The sequence below is a fragment of the Paroedura picta genome, chromosome 6 (genome assembly GCF_049243985.1).
Source record: "Paroedura picta isolate Pp20150507F chromosome 6, Ppicta_v3.0, whole genome shotgun sequence".
Classification (NCBI taxonomy): domain Eukaryota; kingdom Metazoa; phylum Chordata; class Lepidosauria; order Squamata; family Gekkonidae; genus Paroedura; species Paroedura picta.
In genome coordinates, this window is record NC_135374.1 from 115293870 (window position 1) to 115313846 (window position 19977).

At 40.9% G+C, this 19977-nt stretch overlaps 1 protein-coding gene across 3 annotated transcripts in view; it reads left to right on the forward strand.

The window, feature by feature from the left end:
• KLHL1 (kelch like family member 1) overlaps nt 1–19977 on the forward strand; it is a 260108-nt gene that overhangs the window by 122449 nt on the left and 117682 nt on the right. For all 3 annotated transcript variants that reach the window (XM_077344008.1, XM_077344007.1, XM_077344006.1), the window contains exon 5: nt 6696–6908. In XM_077344008.1, coding sequence (XP_077200123.1) covers nt 6696–6908 — 213 coding nt within the window. The remainder of the gene's footprint in view (nt 1–6695; nt 6909–19977) is intronic.

Consider the following 19977-nt stretch of genomic DNA (forward strand, 5'->3'; position numbering starts at 1 on the left):
TATTTTTTTTTAAGTTAAATATTTATAGGATGATATGACCATATATGGTCATGTTGAGTCACCCACCCTTTCCAAAATAGCTGATGATAAGTCTGCAGGGGATGGGAAAGCGCAGGGCCCGGGGGGGGGGGTATGTACATAGCTATGCTTCCCAACTGTATTTTCGAAGATGTTTCAGCAATTTCTCCATGGAGAAAAAAATTGAGAAAGACAAACTTAACATTTATATGTCTCTCTCTCTGTGTATATAAAAAAAATCAAAACTATAAAAAATGCTGACAATCTTCACCATTGATTCATATAATTATTTCTTATAAACAGAAGTAATACTGACACAGAAGTGCCAAAGCAGGAAAGCTAGACACTGATGGGGGTCAGCTGCTGACCCCATTTCACAACTTGTTGCTTTCACAAGACATCTGACAATAATATGCAGCTGCCTTTGAAGCAGTGGAGGGTGGGTGGGAAGAGGGATGTGTCCCATCCCAGCTGCCCCTAGGTTTGCGTGCAGCATGATGGCCACACGGGTGCTCCTTGGGGAGGAGGTAGTTCCCTCAGGTGCCTATATAATGCACCACTTGCTGGCAGTCCAATCCTAGGCAGTCCTCTTCGCTCAAACGCCAGGGAACAGCTTCCTGCCCACCCACACCCTGAAAAGAAACAATGGGTGGGGGTTATTGTTGAATTATTAAAGTTGTGGTTTTTTTTTTTTTTTTTTTTTAAAGTTTTTATTTTTATTTTCCAAAATTAAAGACAGTAAGATATATGCAATCTATGTTGTCAATACAGAAAAAAAAGGACTATGCTCTTCATTTAATACATTTGGTTCCCTGTTTCAATTCCCTTTGTGTTATTTTTTTAGATAGTTCAGGTAAGGGCCCCATTGTTCTTGAAAGGCCTCTTCTGTTTTTCCATTAATTATCAGTGTCAGTTTAGCCATCTTGGCAAAGTCAGCTAGTTTGTTCAGCCAGTCTTCTGTCGAGGGTAGTTCTTGCGTTTTCCATTTCTTGGCCAATTCTAGTCTTGCTGCCGTCGTCGCGTAGAAGAAGAAGCTCTGTGTGTGGGTTGGGAGGCACTGAGGAGGAACACTTAATAACATAGCTTCAGCTTTCATAGGGAATCTAAGACCCCACATTTTCTGCATAATAGTATGTATTTTTGCCCAAAACTTATAAACTTTTTCACATCTCCACCACATATGAAAAAAAGAACCTACTTTATCATCACATTTCCAACATTTGTTGTTACAATTTTTGGCAATTTTAGCGATCACTTTTGGAGTTACATACCACCTATAAAACATTTTGTACCAATTTTCTTTAAGTATTTGACTGTTGGTATACTTTGGTATTTTAGACCATACTAACTCCCATTGTTCCATTGTCACATTAGTCTCAATATTTTGCATCCATTTGATCATACATGGCTTTACCCGTTCCATTTCTGTCTCGTACCTTAGTAACAGTTTATATATTTGGCCCTGTAAATGTGGTTTATCTTGGATTACTAAGTTTTCAAACTCTGGTATTGGGGCCTCTAGATTTAACGGTTGCTGGAACTCTGCTTTAAATCTGGATACTAGTTGGTTGTACTCTAACCATTGAATTTCTACTCCTTCATCCTTTATTGTTTGTATATCCTTAAGCTTACCAGTCTTTGATATTAAGTCTTTGTACTGAATACAGGTCAACCTTTTTTGTTGAGCTTTACCAAAATGTGCCTCAATTGGCGATTTCAATATTGATGGTGTGGGGGAAAGTCTCTTATTATATCTTGACCATACATTCATAAGCCCACTAGTCCAGGTATTTGCTACTACTTTTTGTTTTTGTTTCCCTGCTGGCCATAGTCTTTCATGAAAACTGTTACCCATAGTTTTTCTTTCAAATACCAATTCTCTTGAGTGCGGTTCCCGTATCCAGTCCACTATGTATGTAAGTGTTGCTGCGTCTTTGTATAGTTTTAAATTGGGTACACCTTGGCCTCCTCTCTCCTTCACGTCTTGAAGTATTTTAAAAGCAACTCTTGGCCTTTTTCCACTCCAAATAAATTTGTTAATCGCTGATTGCCATTTTCTTAGCGTTTTTTCCTGGACCACTATTGGTAACATTTGGAACAAAAAGTTGAATTTGGGCAACAGGTTCATCTTGACCGTAGCCATTCGAGCTGACCAGGACAGTTTTAACTCGTTCCATCTTTTGATATCCAGTTGCATGTTCTTCCAGAGTCTTTCATAATTACCAATGAAGAGTTCTTGGAATTCTTTGTCTAGATAGATTCCCAGATATTTCACCCATTTGGGATTTGTCTCACATCCGGTTTTTCGGTTGATATTTTGCACTTCGAGATCTGTGGCTCCCTGTAAAACGATTTTTGTTTTATCCTTATTTATTTTGTACCCTGAGTAATGTCCAAAGTCTTTCAATAGTTCCAGGAGAGGGGGAATTGACGCTTTTGGGTTCATGACAGTACACACTACATCATCAGCATAACATTTTAATTTGAATTCCTGATCATCTATTTTGATTCCCATGATCTCCTCTGTGGCTCTTATCTTAGTTGTCAGCATTTCCAGTACCAGGTTAAATAACAATGGAGACAAAGGACATCCTTGTCTGGTGCCTTTACCTATTTTAATGGATTGTTTTGTAAGCATTCCATTTATTAAGATTCTGGCTTCTTGTTCCGAATATATTTGTCTGATGAATTCCAGGAAAGTACCACCACAATCGGTTGCTTTCAGTGTTTCAAATAGGAAATCCCAACTAACGTTGTCGAAGGCTTTCTCCGCATCCAGGAATATAAAAGCGGCCTTCAACTTTTCTTTACGCACGTAGTCTGCCACATTCAATACGAATCTTATGTTATTTCTCATTAATCTTTTTGGCATGAATCCAGTTTGATCTTGATGTATAACGTCTCCGATGCATTTTTTCAGTCTTTCTGCTAAGATTTTTGCCAAGATTTTGTAGTCCACATTTAGCAGAGAGATTGGTCTATACGAGTTGGGTGAGTTCGTGTCTCCTCCTTCCTTGTGAATAAGTGTTATTGAGGCCTGTTGCCATGATTTTGGGAGAGATTTTCCAGGATTGTCTATAATCTCATTCACTAGTTGAAGTAGATGTGGAGAGACAACATGACTCATCTTCTTGTAATATATTGCACTCAGTCCATCCGGCCCTGGGGCTTTCTGGGCTTTTGTTGTCATTATTGCATCGTTTATTTCTTGCATTGTAATTCTTTGATTAAGAATTTTTCTGTGATGGTCTGTGAATTTGCTCATTGATATTTTTTGACAAAATGTTCCAGGGTCTATATTTTGTTCCTTTTTCGTAAATATGTTCTGGAAGAATTGGGTAAGACATGAGTGAATTTCTACTTCATTATTATAGTTCTGGCCTTCATGTGATAGCTTTGTGATGCTATGCTTCTGATAGCTCTTCCGCAGTCTTTGAGCCAGCCATCTCCCCGGTTTATCTGCCCATTCAAAGTTTTTTTGTTTGAGATAGTCGAGTTTCTTTCTCATTTCCTCCACCTCTAGGTTGTCTCTCTGTATTCTTAGTAATTTTATTTGTTTTGCTAATCCTCTAGTTTGATGTTCTTGATGTTGCTTTTCTGTCTGTTGCAATTTTTCTTTTATTTCACTCAGAGTCTTTTCTTTTCTTTTTCTTATTGTAGTATTAAGTCGTAAGAGTATGCCTCTCATATATGCTTTACTGGCATCCCACACCGTGGCCGATGAGGAGTCTGGAGTGACATTTAGTTTGAAGAACTCTTGTAGACTTGCTTCGCAGGTCTGCTGAACCTTTGGGTCCTCCAGAAGATAATTATTCATTTTCCACCTTCTTATTCCGACTCTTTTCACACAAAGCTCTATTTGTAATGGGTTGTGGTCTGCGAAGGTGTTTGGTAGTATCTCTGAAGTTCTCAGTTTGTGTAACATTTGTTTTGACGTCCAGCATTGATCCAGTCTTGAGTAGGCATCATGTCTGTTTGAATAGAAGGTATATTGGCGCAATTTTGGATGGTGTTCTCTCCATACGTCCACTAGAGCCAGGTGCTTAAAATTAGATCTTGCAGAAGGTGGAAATGTTGAACCTGATTTCCTTGAAGATTTATCCCAGTATGAATCTTGGACTGCATTAAAGTCTCCGATTATCATTACCTCATTTTCCAATGAGTCCGAGTTGGACAGGAAGAAATCCCTATAAAATGTCTCTTTGGCGTTGTTTGGCGCGTAAAGGTTCACCAAGACAAAGTTTTGCCCGTCAGGAAGCTTAATCCTAAGGATAGAAAAGCGTCCATCTGGGTCCTCGGATATAATCTTCGCATTTATATTGGGGTTTACAATATATGTCACCACCCCTCTTTTCTTTTCCTTTGCTGATGCAATCCATTCTTTTCCTAGGCTTTTGTTTTTTAATAGTTTTTGGTGTCTTTTTGCAATATGGGTTTCTTGTAGACATATTATATCACATTTTAGTTTTCGTAGTTGATTGAAAACTTTCGATCTTTTGTTCGGTGAATTTAATCCATTAATATTAACAGAAACTATCTTCAGAAGCTCCATTTTTACTTTCTGGTCCCAGCACCTTTTCTTGCTACTCCCTTGTGTTCTTGCTGGCTTGTCTGTTTTCTCTGTTCTTCTGCCAGGGCAGAGCCTTCGGCTAGGGTATCCGCTAATTCTTGTGCTTGTTGTAGTGTTTTTATGATCCTTCTTCCAGTTGGAAGTTAAAGTTGTGGTTTTGTTCATATGGTTGAGTCTATTCTTCACAACTGTGGGTTTTGGCATGAGAGGGAACCTATTGGAGAGAAGGCGATGTACGACTGGGCTCCCCAGGGTACAGAGCCTCCCTAAGAGGTAGCTTACAAAGCATATAAAAGCTGACCCAGCATTGAAAGCTTGCATGCTCATTTTGGCCAAGTTGCCTGGGGACCAGCCAGGGAGGTTTGTGCCCTCTGACACCCCTTACCAGGCAGCTTCCTGCAGTAGGACAATTCCAGAGGGAATGGGGGTCTGCGTTCCCAGCAGGAAACTGAGGTGGACTCCCTGGTCACCTCTGGAGCTGGCAGGTCAAGCAGTCAACAAACTGCCAGGTAGGGCTCCCTCTCATGTCGTGCCAACCCTACAAGGTTACTGTTCATAAAGGCTGTGGCTGTGTAAAACTTGGAACCGTGTCTTTTTCTGGTCAGACACTGCCTCCCTTCTAGTCAATAAATAAACACTTTAGCAAATCAATGTGTGGCTTAATAAATACTTTTAATATGCATTACAATCATACTGAAAACTCAACTATGTAAGGACTAAATTTTGAAGAAACATTTGAAAGTCATTCTGCATTGAAAACCATTTGAACCTACAGCTCAGCAATAAGTACGTTTAATGAAAGATTCAAGTGGGTGGCCATGTTGGTCTGAAGTAGCACAACAAAGTCAGAGTCCAGTAGCACCTTTAAGACCAACAAAGCTCTAGTACCAGTGTCCATGTTCACATTAAATGCTGCATTGTTAATCACTAACACAGAGAGTTTTAGTTCACCAGTGTTTTTTTGTGAACTACAACTGAATTCAAGGGGATTGATTGGCTGTTTTAGCAAAGAATTATCATATCGCTGAATTTGGACGTTGTGATACAGTTTAATAATTTAACAGAATTAACTATTTCTTTATATTCCGACTGCTATGATGCTAGTTCATAGTCTGGGGAAGAGCGCATGCACCCGAAAGCTCACGCCTTGAATAAATCTTTGTTTGTCTTGAAGGTGCTACTTTTAATGAGCACAGTCTGTGTTTGCAGTAGCTATAGGGGAAGAAATTGAAAAGATTGTTTTGAAAATAACTTGTTTATATGAATCCACAGTAAAGATTTTTGGGGCACATTGGGACATGGCCCCCAGTACTGTCCTATACTTTCAAAATCCCCTCCATTTTCTGATCCATCTCTGTGTGTATGAACAGCACACACAGTGTATATAGGCTTGGATCCTGCTATAAACACACTGCTGTCACCCAAAATGCTAGTCCTCCAGAGACAGCGTGAATGGGGACTTGGAGGTCTGCTGTGGGAGGGGGGAATGGGCAAATAGAAACCCCCGTTCTTTATGTAGAAATCCTCTCTGACTTCTAACCTGTGGAAGCTATGATTGAATAAGCAATGACTGAATGTGTGTGTGTATTCTTAGCTACTGTGTCTCCAATGCAAATGGTTTAATAAGCAATTATAATCAGTTATTACTGCAAAATACAGTATAGAGTCCTTAGAGATATAACAGTTTGGGGTGGGAAACACAGCTGACTTAAAACCCTCTTCTTCATTGAAGAGCACTTCCTAATATGCTTCCAAATCCAAACTCATGAAAAATGATTTCACAACACATTTTGCTAGTGAAATAGATGGGGGAGGACAACAACTTTTCTCTCTATCAAAATTAACCTTCAAAAAAATTAATTTGGATGTGATAGTAGCACTTTAGAGACCAAAAAGATATTTTTGTGAGATGAAAGCAGCTTCCTGATTCTTGAAAGTTCGATGCCAAAAATCTTGCTAACCGAATCCCCTTGGATTCGAATTCAGCACTTGTACTGCAGACCATAATAATTACTTCCTTGTTCACTTTAGAGGTAAATCTCCTTCTTTACTAGGAGGAAACACTGAAATATTTGTATGTCTTTGTTTTTGTTTTTTGCTTCTGCAGGAGAACATAATGGAAGTTATTAGAAATCAAGAATTTTTACTGTTGCCAGCTGATGAACTCCATAGCCTTCTTGCCAGTGACGATGTGAATGTTCCCGATGAAGAGACCATTTTTCATGCCTTAATGATGTGGGTCAAATATGACATGCCAAGGAGATGTAACGACCTGAGTAATCTACTCGCCTACATCAGATTACCCCTTCTTCCACCACAGGTATGGTTCTTTAGTCCTCTTTAAAATGATTTGTGTATTTCAACCATTTTTTTTAAAGAACATCTGTTGTGAACCGAAATGCCCAATGATCCAAGGGATTTGTATTCCTCCTCCCTCCTCCAGTTCTTTCATTGGAGAATCGATGACGTGATAGCCAAAAAGATGGCTCATAGAAGCATCAAATGGTCACGTGTGTTAGTTTCCATAATAAGTATTATTAACTGCACAGATTAAAATGTTCAGTAAAGAATTATTAATATATAGCCACCTTCTTCAACCATGCAAGAATCCCTGAAATAATTATTTGTGCTTCAAGGAGCCCCAGAAGTGATGTCAGCTGGCTGCACTTGCCTGTCACAGCCCCCAGAAGTTACATATCTCTGGATGTGATATCAGCACTAATATTAACAGGCAGGTTTGAGGAGGACTTGGTGGGGAGAGACAAGATACATTTTGATGCAGGAGTAAGCATGCCCATCCCAGGTGCAGAAACCATGAGATAACTCATCTTCAGGAGGGAAGAGTGTGAAGGGGAACAATGGAACTTGTGGCAGAGTTCATTAAAGTAGGGGTGGAAATGCCGTAGACCCCCTCCGGAGCTCCTGTGGCCCCTGGTTAGGAATCCGTGTCGACCATTAGGACATATTCAGTGCAATTCTAAAGCAAAGTTACACCCTTCTAACTTAAGATGAGTGGACAGCCACTGGTTCAGCTTGCTCCCTGTTTGCTAGCTGCAAATAAAGATTTTTCAACAGTCAGTTCCACTGTTCTTCAATTTGTTTGTGAGTATTAGGCAGGTTGTTTCATAGTATTCCTTATTAAGCAAGCAGTACAAAACAACTGGCTTTTTTGCACCTGCACACTGCCTGATTGAGGTCTACAACTTCCCCATCATCGCTACACAGCTGCTGCGCTCTGCAGGCAATTGTTTCAGTAGAACATTCACAAATCGCAGACATCAGCCTTCGATGAATGCTGTGTTTCAATAAAATCTTACCTTTTGATGTTCAGCTAAGTATTCCTTAGTGATGCTAATTGCTGCTTATCATTTTGAATCCGCAGCAGCTCTGTGCATTCATGATTTTGAGAAAGCCCAATGCGAACTGCCTTGGCAGGTGTTCAGGGCTGCTCGGCATCTGATTGCCGCCTTTAAACACAGCAAATCTGACCACCAAATACATTTTCAGTGCAACTCACAGCGCCTCTACTCCTAAGTTTATTAGGATCAATGAGTTTTTGTTGGTTTTTGCTGTCAAGTTGCAGCTGACTTACGATGACCCAGTAGGGGGGAGATTTCATAGGTAGTTTGCCATTGCTTACTTCTGCATAGCAACCCTGGCATTTCTTGATTGTCTCTCATCCAAAAACCAACCAGGGCTGATACTGCTCAGCTTCTAGGATCTGATGAGATCAGACTAGCATGGGTCATCAAGGTCGGTGCTCACTGAACTGTTTAAGGTTGCACTGTTAACAATTATAAATACTATAGATAAATCCACTAACATTATTAATAAAATACTAGTAGGGGTGACCCACAAGAATTCATAATGACCATCTTCTGATCCCCGCCCCCTTCTATCTGTCCTCCTCTAATCACTGTTCTTCTCTCACTGCGCCAGTCTGAGTTGCATGGACATCTAAGCATATAACTAGATTTTCCAAAATTATAAAAATACTGTTCCCAAACCATAGGTGAATTCTGCACCATCAGTTCCACTCCAGGCTGCCATTGGTGCATTGTTGCAGAGCTGCATGCTTTGCAGCATACTGTGTTCCCATGGGGGACACATTTCAGTGCTGGATCATCTCCGGCTTTGATAGGTGCCCCCCCCCCCGGGCAATACAGTGTTGGCAGGAAGGTTCCTCCGCACAGGGGTGGGTGTTTTAATTTATTGGAAGTTGGGATTGTGTTGCCATGAAGCACTGCCAAGCTGTCCAGGGCAATTTTGGCCCCTTCAGGCCTAGCAAGGGGCTTCTAGGGCTTGATCCAGCCAGGCCTGGGAGGGCGCAGCCTGACGTCATCATTATATAGTGACAGGGATTAGCCCCAGGTCTATATAGACACCACCCCGGCCTTTACTGCCCATGAGGAATTGGCCATAGCGAGGCCAATTCTTTAATTTAAAAAATTATGTGCTGTTAAAGTTCTTCCTTGTCAGTAAACATGGTGGTAGCTTTAGCTGTCTTCCAACAGATAGAATCATCATGTTTAATTTTGAACGTGGTCATAGATCTTTAAATCACAGGTTAGGGTCATGCAAAGATAATGGGGGAGGGAGAGGGATTTTTAATGTTTGAAAGCCTTAACTTATGATTATTATATGACAAGATATCAGCAGGCATTTTGAAGGTTGCTTAGCAGCCTAATAAGGAGTAACAGATAGGAAGGGAGGTGGTGGGGATGGTACCTGTACTGCTGATGGAGAGCTGTCAGTGAATGAGTGAGTAGCTATGGGACAGGCATATGGAAAAGAGGAATAAGAGGCATATGGGGTCAGCTCCAGATTATGCCCAATAGGGCTTCTTATCTATTGTTGTCTTTTGTTAGAGGAATTGAATGGGTGAGGTAATCACCCTTGGCCACCTTTCCTCACTAGGACCCTTCAAGGGCTGCCTTCCAGTCTATATCCCTGCCCACACATCAGTCTGCTCTGCCCACTGTTTCTACTGCTCTTGGAAGATCACAAGAGCATGGATCAGTTCTGAAACTCTAGGTGGTCATCACATCCCAGCTGCTTCCCCTGGGCCCATTATGCACGGCCGCCGAAACGGCGATTTCGGGTCACGTGGAAAACGCGGAGGGGGAAGACGCGACGCAAACCGGTTATGCACGGGGCGGGGTGCGACGGTGGCAAAACCCAGAGTAACCGATTATGCACGCGCCGATCCGGGCGCCGCTTCTGGTTGCGCCCCGCTCACCCGGAAGCTGCGCTTTCTTCCGCGTTTCACTGACGCGGCTTTTTCGGCGGCATGCACCGAAGCTGCAGCCGGTTGCAGCCGGCTCCGTGCGTTATCCGTGATTTTAGTCGCCGCCATTCCACCCCGAATGTACGCTAAAACCCCCGTGCATAATGGGTCCTGGAGTTGCTGGTAAGCCTGGAGGAGCCAGCTGCAACCATCTAAAAATGAGATTTCCTTCTCTTAGAGTCTAGTGGGAATTATAAATTATATTGATCATATTTCAAGGAGCAATCATCATTCAAAAATTAAAAAAAAACCCATCTGGCCTTTTGGGCTTTGTAGTTTTAATATTTTTTGTATTTCTTTTTGTTTCTTGCTTAGCTGTTTGGAATTTCTTACCATTTCAAGAAAATTCTATGTTAAGATTATCTGACAAACACAATACACAATAATCCTCAAATTCTTTTACCAGTTCCAGATATTTTGACCCCCCACACACACCTTTTTTGATAAAGAGAAAATAACCTTCCTTTTTTTAAGTGAAGTACTCAGATCAGATGAGCCTCTTGTGGGATGAGCCTCTTGTGGTGCAGAGTGGTAAGGCAGCCGTCTAACAGCTTTGCCCATGAGGCTGGGAGTTCAATCCCAGCAGCCGGCTCAAGGTTGACTCAGCCTTCCATCCTTCCGAGGTCGGTAAAATGAGTACCCAGATTGCTGGGGGGTAAACGGTAATGACTGGGGAAGGCACTGGCAAACCACCCCGTATTGAGTCTGCCATGAAAACGCTAGAGGGCGTCACCCCAAGGGTCAGACATGACTCGGTGCTTGCACAGGGGATACCTTTACCTTTACCTTTACTCAGATCAAATTTATTCATTACTTTGTAAAACATTTGCTTGATAACTAATAGCTTTTTCTAGCTTTTAAAACTTTTGCTTCTTAGAAACATTTTGCTATTAATACTGTTTTGGAAATCCCAATACATTACATATATTTCCAAACATATAGATGGGTTTATTGAGCTGAATAAGGCAGTCGTAATTTTAAACATCCTATCTCAAAATTGTCCTAACTTCTGAAGAGATATTTATTTCCAATTATGCCATCACTAATTTATTGCATAAAAACTAATTTGTGCATCCTGCAACATCCAAATATTTAATCATTAGGAAAATTGATTAGGGAACTTATCCATATGAATAAGAGAAAGTGGGTTATGATTAGCATATTATTCACAATTTTAATTTTAATTATCTTATTGATTAATCCATGAGAAAGTAATAAGAAATATATTCAGAGAAGTTTTATGAACTCTTAAAAAATAAGCCTAACCTGTTTCCTTGCTGAAATTATGTCAATAAAATATCTATTTTATTGATTGATTGTTTTGATTTCTATCCCGCCACTTTCTGTAGATTTGTGGCGGGTTACATAAAACAGATTAAAAAATCCAATAAAACCAACCCTTATAAAACATAAACCACAAGAAGACGGCATAGTCCTATTATCAGCCGATCATCACAGGATGGGGGGGTTCATATGATGGTACCACATTGGCTGGAGTTAAGAACTCACTGCCCCTTCTATCTTTTAAAAATAAAATCCCAGTTTTAGTTATATAAGATTTGCACCTTTCTACCTGTCCATTCTGCTGTGTTTATGCCTAAAGCACCATCAAGTTGCAGCTGATTTATGGTGACCTCAGCAATGGGCTTTCAAGGCAAGTGAAAGGTGGTTGACCATTGCCTTCCTCTTCAGTCTCCCTTGGGGATCTCCCATCCAAGTCCTAACCAGGGCTGACTCTGCTTAGCTTCTTAGATCTGATGAGAATGGGCTGTACCATGCTGCCTTCTTTCCCATCCTCTCTGTTACACGTGGAAAAAAATCTAAGGGGAAATCAACTTTTTTGTTATTAGGAAAATTAGATTAATGTCTAGTAGAACATTAAAGACCAAAATTATTTTTGGCATACAAGTTTCTAGAGTCAGAGCTTCCTTTTTGGTCTTTAAGGTACTACTGGATTGAAATCAAGCTGTTCTACTATGGACCAACATACTACCTCTAAAACTTTGTTATTTGATACAGTTACATTACATATGATGCCTTTCTTTCCATACACAAGGCTACTGTAATGTAACTTGTCCATGCTATCTTGCACCAGCTTTTCCATCTGCCCGTCCATCCATTCAAACCAACCAACCACCCAAATCTTGCCATAGCATTACATCTTTTTATTTGGGAATGTCGGAATCTTATGTGCTTGACCCTATTATTATTTAACAAGCATCCATGTCTTCTGTCATGAACTTCCTCTGCAAGAAGTTTGCAAACCACAAAGTAGCCAAAGTTCATTGTGAACTTTAGTTTGTAAGCTAGTGTGTGCCCATTGCTACTCAAAATTTTACTGTGCTGTATTCAATGGAACGTATTCCTGGGAAAATGTTCTTTATGATTGTGCTGTTATTTTTGAATAAGTTAAATCTTCTCCTTTTGATATTCCCCAATAATTCATTGGTCCCTATTTCATTGTCTCTCTCCTTCACCAGATTATTTTCTTTTTACTTCTCTGAATCAAAGGATTTTATCTGTCATCTTGTTTAAAATCAATGTTACCTTTCCATTGTACAATTCTGTCAACACATTTTTCCTCTGCTTGCTTTCCAGTTCCTGGTTTCTAAGGATTTCTATTATGTAGTGCAGAAATCTTCTGCCTTGGTCTTCACTGATAATGGTTATTATAATTTTGTATTAAAGAAAACAAAGTGAAAGGAATAAAATGTTGATAATTAATTTGACATTATCTTAATCCTCCTGTTAAAATATTTTAATTACCTCAGAAGATGTCCTAGTGTTAAGATATATAAGAACTTCTGTTGCTTCAGCTTTTATTGCGATTTCCTTTCCTAAACACTTTTGTTATGTTTAATTTTGCTTTGAGATTTGGGAATCACATGTCTTGGTTTAGGGTGCCACAACCTTCTAGCAACCATCAGTGGATGCCTCACCTTCAGTTGGGGGAGGCCTATGTGAGAGATGCAGTGACATCATTTCCAGTGTGCACTGCCATTTGCAAGACCCCCTACCAGCTATGCTCATTTTTCAACTATCAAATATAGGAAATGCTTGAAATTCCAAAGAAGTAGCCATGCTAGTATGATGTAGATGGAGAAAGAAGAAGAAAAATCTTTAACAGATTGGTGTAGTAGTTAAGAACAATGGCCTCTAATCTGGAGAGCGAAACTTGATGCCCTGCTCCTCCACATGCAGCTAGCTGGGTGACCTTGGGCTGGTCATATTCCTGTTTGAGCTGTTCTCACAGAGCTCTCTCAACCCCACCTACCTGAACAGCTTCATGGCACTTCATGGCTCCTCGGGGTGAACCAGGGCATTGTTTGTTTAGTTTGCAGGATAATGGATTCCCACTGCCCAGCAATGGATCCCACCGCCCAGCAAAATACAACACCGCCCACTGCCCCCTCCCCACATCGCAAAACTTATCTGCTGCCACTGCGTTTCCTGGGGGGACTTTTTATAGTGGTACACCCAGTGCCCTGCTGAAATGTGCCCACCGCAGGACACATTTCAGTGCCAGAGATGATCCGGTACTGAAATATGTCCCCCGTGGGGACTCCATATACTGCGAAACATGCAGCTCTGCAGCAATGTACATGCAGCTCGGCAGCCTAGAGAGGCACCACTGGCATGGAATCGATTGGCTTGTGAGACATAAAATATGGGACTGGATGGGCCAGTGGCTTCTCTGATGTACTTACCTAAACTTTTCATTTTGGGAAGCCGCAGAGTAGTTACCCAATTTTACTTATTTTTTTCCCCCATACCTAATTTTGCATCACAATTTCTAATTGGCTGCTTTCCCCCTGGTTGAGTTCTAGATGCATACTTATAAGCATAATGGTCCCTTTCTCATACATTATTTATTTGTCCATTTTTACTTATTGGTGTGATTTCACATGTCGATCCGTGGTAGATTACATGCCAGTACAATCAACAGGATGAGAAGACTTCTAATAAGAAATGTTATGGGATTAATTCAAGTCTTGGTCTGAAATAGAGTCCAATAGCACCTTTAAAACCAGCAAAGATTTATTCAAGGCATGAACCTTGATAAGGCATGCACTCGAAAGCTCATGCCTTGAATAAATTATTGTTGGTCTTAAAGGTGCTATTGGACTCTATTTTTGTTATGGGACTAAGATTTCAAAAAAAAAATCTTTAAAAAGGCATAATAAACATGACATATTAAAACGATTCAAGGAATGATATTAGATAAACAGAAATGCAGTGCAGTGAAAGCAAGATGAAAAAGATACAACAGATAATACATGTTATTAGTATAGTTTGCAGTCTGATTCCCTTGACTGAACCGTTTTTTTATAACACAGTCTTATTCCTTACTTCTGTCTCTTCTATAGCCTTGGTCAGCCGTTACATCAGGTTAAAGTGCCAAAATCATAATAGCAGAGTGAAGTACTCAGGCCCCCAATACACACTACTACCATTTAGTGTGAACAGAGTGCCCATTTTATATATTTGCCAGGTACAAACCTAAGATTCCACCTGAACATACCATGGATGGAGAACTACAGAGCTTGTTCTGCAACTCTGAAAGGATTGTGCGTTTTGTGACCTCCCTTTGGATTGTTTGGATTGCCAGAACTATAACTATGGAACAGAACTGATCTCATTCTCTTAGGTTTCATTAGCATTTTTGAGATCTTTATTTTTGTCTTCCCCTATTTCAGTTTCCTTCTGTAATTTCATTTTAATACATTATTAACTTACTTCATTACGTTTATATGCATATGCTCTTTTAAGAGTTGTGTTTTTTTTAAAAAATATTTTGAGTAGAATTTAAAACAAAAGGAGGGGAGAAAGAATTATCTATGCATAATTTTCTTGGTAGGAAATGAAAAGAACCAACAAAACAACGTCGAAAATAATTTCTCTTCTCCCCAGTTGTGTATTCTTTCTTGTCACCTTTATTCAACTTACTTGCACTTAATTTTCTTGGTAGGCATGTTCATTTATATGTTCATCTTTCTCCTGAGCATCAGAGAATGCAAGGCAGGCAACACCAGTATTTTAAAAAGCAGTATCATTAAAAATGATGATAAACAGTAAAACAACTATGGTGTTTTAGGATGAGGGGGTAGGGACTTGTCTTTAAATCTGCAGATGACACCAAATTGGGTGCAGATGACACCCCAGAAAATAGAGTTCAACAACATCTGAACATGCTGGAAAAATGGGCAAATGATAACAAGATGTAATTCAATATGGATAAGTGCAGAATTCTATATCTGGGTCCTAAAAACGAGAAGCATGCATACTGAATGGGAGGTGCACTACTGGGATACTTGTGAATTGGAAGCTACATATGAGCAGACAATGTGATGGGGCAGTAAAGAAGGCAAATGCAGTCTACCAGAAGCATCACATCACAATTGCAAGATGCCATAGTCCCACTGTATACAGTTTGCAGTTCTGGAGACCTCACTTCAAAAGGGATGCAGACAAAATCAAAAGGATGCAGAGGAGAGCAACAAGGATGATCCAGGGTCTGGGGGAAAGGACTGAGGGACCAGGGAATGTTCAGCCTGGAGAAGAGGAGCTTGAGAGGAGACAAGATTGTTCTCTTTAAGTATCTGACTTGGAGGAGGGCAGGGAGTGGTTCCTTTTGGCAGCAAAAGACAGGACCTGCAGTAATAGGTTTAACCAAAGGGTAGAGCGGTAAAGGCTAGATATTTTTTGGAGGGAGGGGGAGGATTTCATACAGTAGTTTAGCAGTGGAATAGGCTGCCTGAGGTAGTGAGCTCTCCCTCACTGGTGGTCTTTAGGCAGCAGCTAAACAGATACTTATCACAAATAATTTAGGCTAATCCTGCATTGAGCAGGGGGTTGAACTTTATGGCCTGTATGGCCTCTTCCAACCCTATGGTTCTATAACGAAAAGCACTCTGAAGCCATCCCACACTCCTACAAAAGAGATATTTCCCATTTACTTGGGAACATTCTTCACATATTGGATGATGCACTTTCAATGTGCTTTTGCTGCTGGATTTTCCTGTGCAGATCAGGAAATGGACTACCCCAAAACTTCTGTGGAATAGCTGCGTTCTTCAACCCAAAAACATGAAATGGAGGAGCCTGCTAGCCTTTTCCAGCAGGGTGTTCCAGACACAAGAGGGAGGGGTACTGCAAGTAGAACTTTTATATTTTATAACCACAGATGAACATAGAAAGTTTCAGCAACAATACTGAGTCTATGACTATAAATCAATGGGGCAAGTCTCCGTTTTCATTTCTTCAAGATACTTAATCTTATCCTTCTCTAGCAGAACACATGGATTTCCCTACTCTTCCAGCTGTTAAGATTGCTTTTTTGTCCTGAAAAAAGTTTCCTTGACTGCCCTATGTACTTTGCATGAGTTATCCCAAAAAGATCTGACAGCTTTTGAGTTAATCTCAAAGCAGTGTAAATTTTGTAATTATGTGATGTCTACCGGTATCTCTTTGCTCAAGACCTGACGACAGAGAGGAACCTTAACTATCCAAAATGTCAACCCTTCTTTTCAGAATTTCATGTACTGTTCTTCCCAATCTATCTACTAAGTACAATTAATGCGAACTCTTTGTACCTGTCACAAAAGCTACTGAGATAAAAAAAGAAGTAGTGACAACTTAATGCTAAAGTGATCACGTTTCTTTGTGCTGCACGTACACCATTTGACCCTGCTGGTCATTCATTTCAGTTCTTTCTCAAAGGAAGCCCTGGGAAGAGCTGGCATTTTGTGTGTGCTATTTGGTTAATAATCTAAAGTCAGCTTTCTTTCAAACAAAGTGTGTGAAGCTAATGACACTGTATTTATAACTAGTTCTTGTTTCCTTTAGTTAACTCTGAGATATCAAGACATCAGAATAATGCTGTGATAAGAATGTTTGTCTCGCCAATAATACAATGTTCACATTATATTCTGCCCTTCTGTCTTCCCAGAGCTCAATCAGGGAACTGAGGCAAGGTCTCAAAAAGCAATATGTTATATTGGCCAACTAGGGGTAAAGTCTATTGTATCCAGGAATACTATGGGTGCTAGAGCTTGGTGGTGGGAAGAGGAAGGGGAGGGGTTGTCCAGTCTGTAAGGGTATAAGGTTGAATGTGTATATTGGGGGGGGGGGTTGTGGTGGCGTGGTGACAAATGAGGATGTGGGAGTGCAGAGATGGGTGTCAAGAAGCAGTGTTCATTGAGTAAGGGAGAAGACTGACCTTTGGGAATTGTGGCATAGTGGTTTCAGATGAGCTTTCCTTCAGATATGTGAAGGGAAAATGAGACTGGAGACTCTTCTTAGGGGGAGATTACACGGCAACCAATTCCTCCCAGTTCTGCATCCAACGTCATTTCCCTTTTTGTGTGAATTAGGCTATAGAGACCGAAATGTCCTCCTGCCCTAATCCACACGGGGTAGTCACAGTACACAGGTGTCTGCCCTGCTCCTTCTGTCTCCATTTTTTTTTACTGTTGATAAAATGTTATGTGCCCACATGCTTCTTTCACAGTTGCTCCTTAGAAGAAGATCAGGATTTTTGTACCTTGCTGTTCACTACCCAAACAAGTCTCAAAGCGGTTTACAAACACATTTTCCCTTCATCTTCCCACAATATACAACCTGTGAGGGATGTGGGACTGTGAGAGGACTGAGAAAACGGAGAATGGCCCGCAGTCACCCAGTGGGTCTCAGGGGTCTCTAAACAGTTTCCAATCGCCTTCCCTTCCTCTCCCCATAGCAGACTCCCTGTGAGGGAGGTGGAGTAGAGAGCCTCACTTGGAAGATGGCAACCCTAAGAGAAGGTCTTTCTGTGAACATGTCATGAACCCCTGTTCCTGACTCATGTTTAGTAGGTATTCTCCCAGACTACTCCTGGGTGGCTGGCCCCCTCGCTTCCTTTGTGGTCATAAACTCATAAATCCCCTGTTGGCCTTACACCTCCCTTTGCATTCCAAAGCGCCTCTTTGCCAGTTCACCCTTATCGCTTCCTGACCTTGCCAGGCCCTGCAAAGTCTCAACACTCGCAACTTTTAGATCAAAGAGTGTTCCCACTTACTCCCTTGAGAACTGTTACATTTTCCCGCATAGTGAATCCCTTGGCCCTCTTCCACCCCAACCTATCCTCAGGTATAAAGCCCCCAAGGGAAGGCCAAGTTGTTGCCTAATAAAAGTGGATCACCTAGTTCCCCCGAAAGTTTCACTGCCTATTTTTCTGTAATGCTAACTCCACTTGAAATTCTGTGCCACTTATGCCTTTAAGTTCATAGGACCTTCCTGGCAAGTACTGTTTTTTCTTTTTTAATTTACCAGGCCAAGCTTTAAAAAAGTCACTTCAGTTCCCATGTCTCTCCGGCCATTTATTTGTTCACTATTTACAATGTCAGGCTGTAAATATTCTTTATTTAGATCTTCCTGCACTTTCTATACTCACAGGACTGATGCTGGTCTGTCTGTCTGAATACAAACAGTTACTGGTAAAGGCTGGCCCATCACGAAGTAGATTGTTGGCATGGATACCATAGTATATTCTTTAATGGAAACATATTCACTCAACCATTTCCTATACCTACCCTATATATTTGCACTGGAAGTGAATTAATGATGTACAAAACACTCCTTAAAAAAAAAAAAACTCCAACCACCTCTTAGAGCAGTGGCAGGGAACAGGACCTGGAGGCAAAGGTTATAGAATCATAGAATCATAGAATAATAGAGTTGGAAGGGACCTCATGGGTCATCTAGTCCAACTCCCAGCACTATGCAGGACACTCACATCCCTATCGCTCATCCACTGTAACCTGCCATCCCCTTGAGCACAGAATCAGCCTCTCTGTCAGATGGCTATCTAGCCTCTGTTTAAAAATTTCCAAAGATGGAGAACCCACCACCTCCCGAGGAAACCACTCTAACTGTCAGGAACTTTTTCTTGTTTAGACGGAATTTCTTTTGAATTAATTTCATCCCATTGGGTCTGGTCTGTCCCTCTGGGGCAAGAGAGAACAACTCTGCTCCATCCTCTATATTTGATGGTTATCAGATCCCCTCTCAGTCATCTCTTCTCCAGGCTAAACAGACCAAGCTCCCCCAACCTTCTTCATACGTTTTGGTCTCCAAACCCCTCACCATCTTTGTTGCCCTTCTCTGGACATGCTCCAGTTTGTCCACACCCCTCTTCAACTGGGGTGCCCAAAACTGAACACAGTACTCCAAGTGAGGCTGAACCAGAGCAGAGTACAGCGGTACCATCACCTCCTGTGTAAAGATGGTTGACTTTTCCTAACCAGGGAAGAGCTAAGACTCAGCTTGGGTATGTCCCTGTGAAACAGCAAGCATATCCTGTCATCAGAAAGTAGATTGTTGGCATGCATACCATAGTTTAATGAACATCTTCACTCAACCATTTCTTACATGGAAAAGGGCTCCTACTGTTACTTGTTCTATCATCTACCAAAGTGCTGTAAATGTCTCAGTATAAATCATTCAGGGCTGGCACATTTGTACTGAGAAAAAATAGTACAGAGGGCATTAATACAGTGCATTAGTGATGTGTTGGCATGCCAACTGGCAGCACTTCCCCTCCTTCTGCAGTACCTGGTTTTAGCAACAGACAAATAGAACCAATCCCATTGGTGGGTGATCATAGATACCTGGTGGCCTCCATGTCTCTTGGCACCTTGTGGAGACATTGGTTAAACTGAAATTACCCTGCTTCCTTGCAGAACCCATTCCTCCATTCCTTCCACTCTTAGCAAATATCTTCAGTTACAGCCAATAGTCAACTAAATACCCAAATAAAAATAGCTGCCAAGAAGGATCTGTTTATTTGAGAACTGAGTTAAACGGTGGTTTAAGTGGTCCGATAAAAGATAACAGGGGACCTGTTATTCCAAATAATATTGGAAATTTTAATGGATGAGCTCATTAAATCATAATCTTCAGGGAAGTGTTAATGGTGTGAAAATAGTTTCAGCTTAATTTGATTGCTTATCGCAGATGCTACCAATGAACGTTTTCCCAAACTAATAATTTAGGTTGTACAGTGAACAGAAAAATAGATTCAAATTCTTTCTCTCTTTATCCACCAGACATAAATTAATGTAAT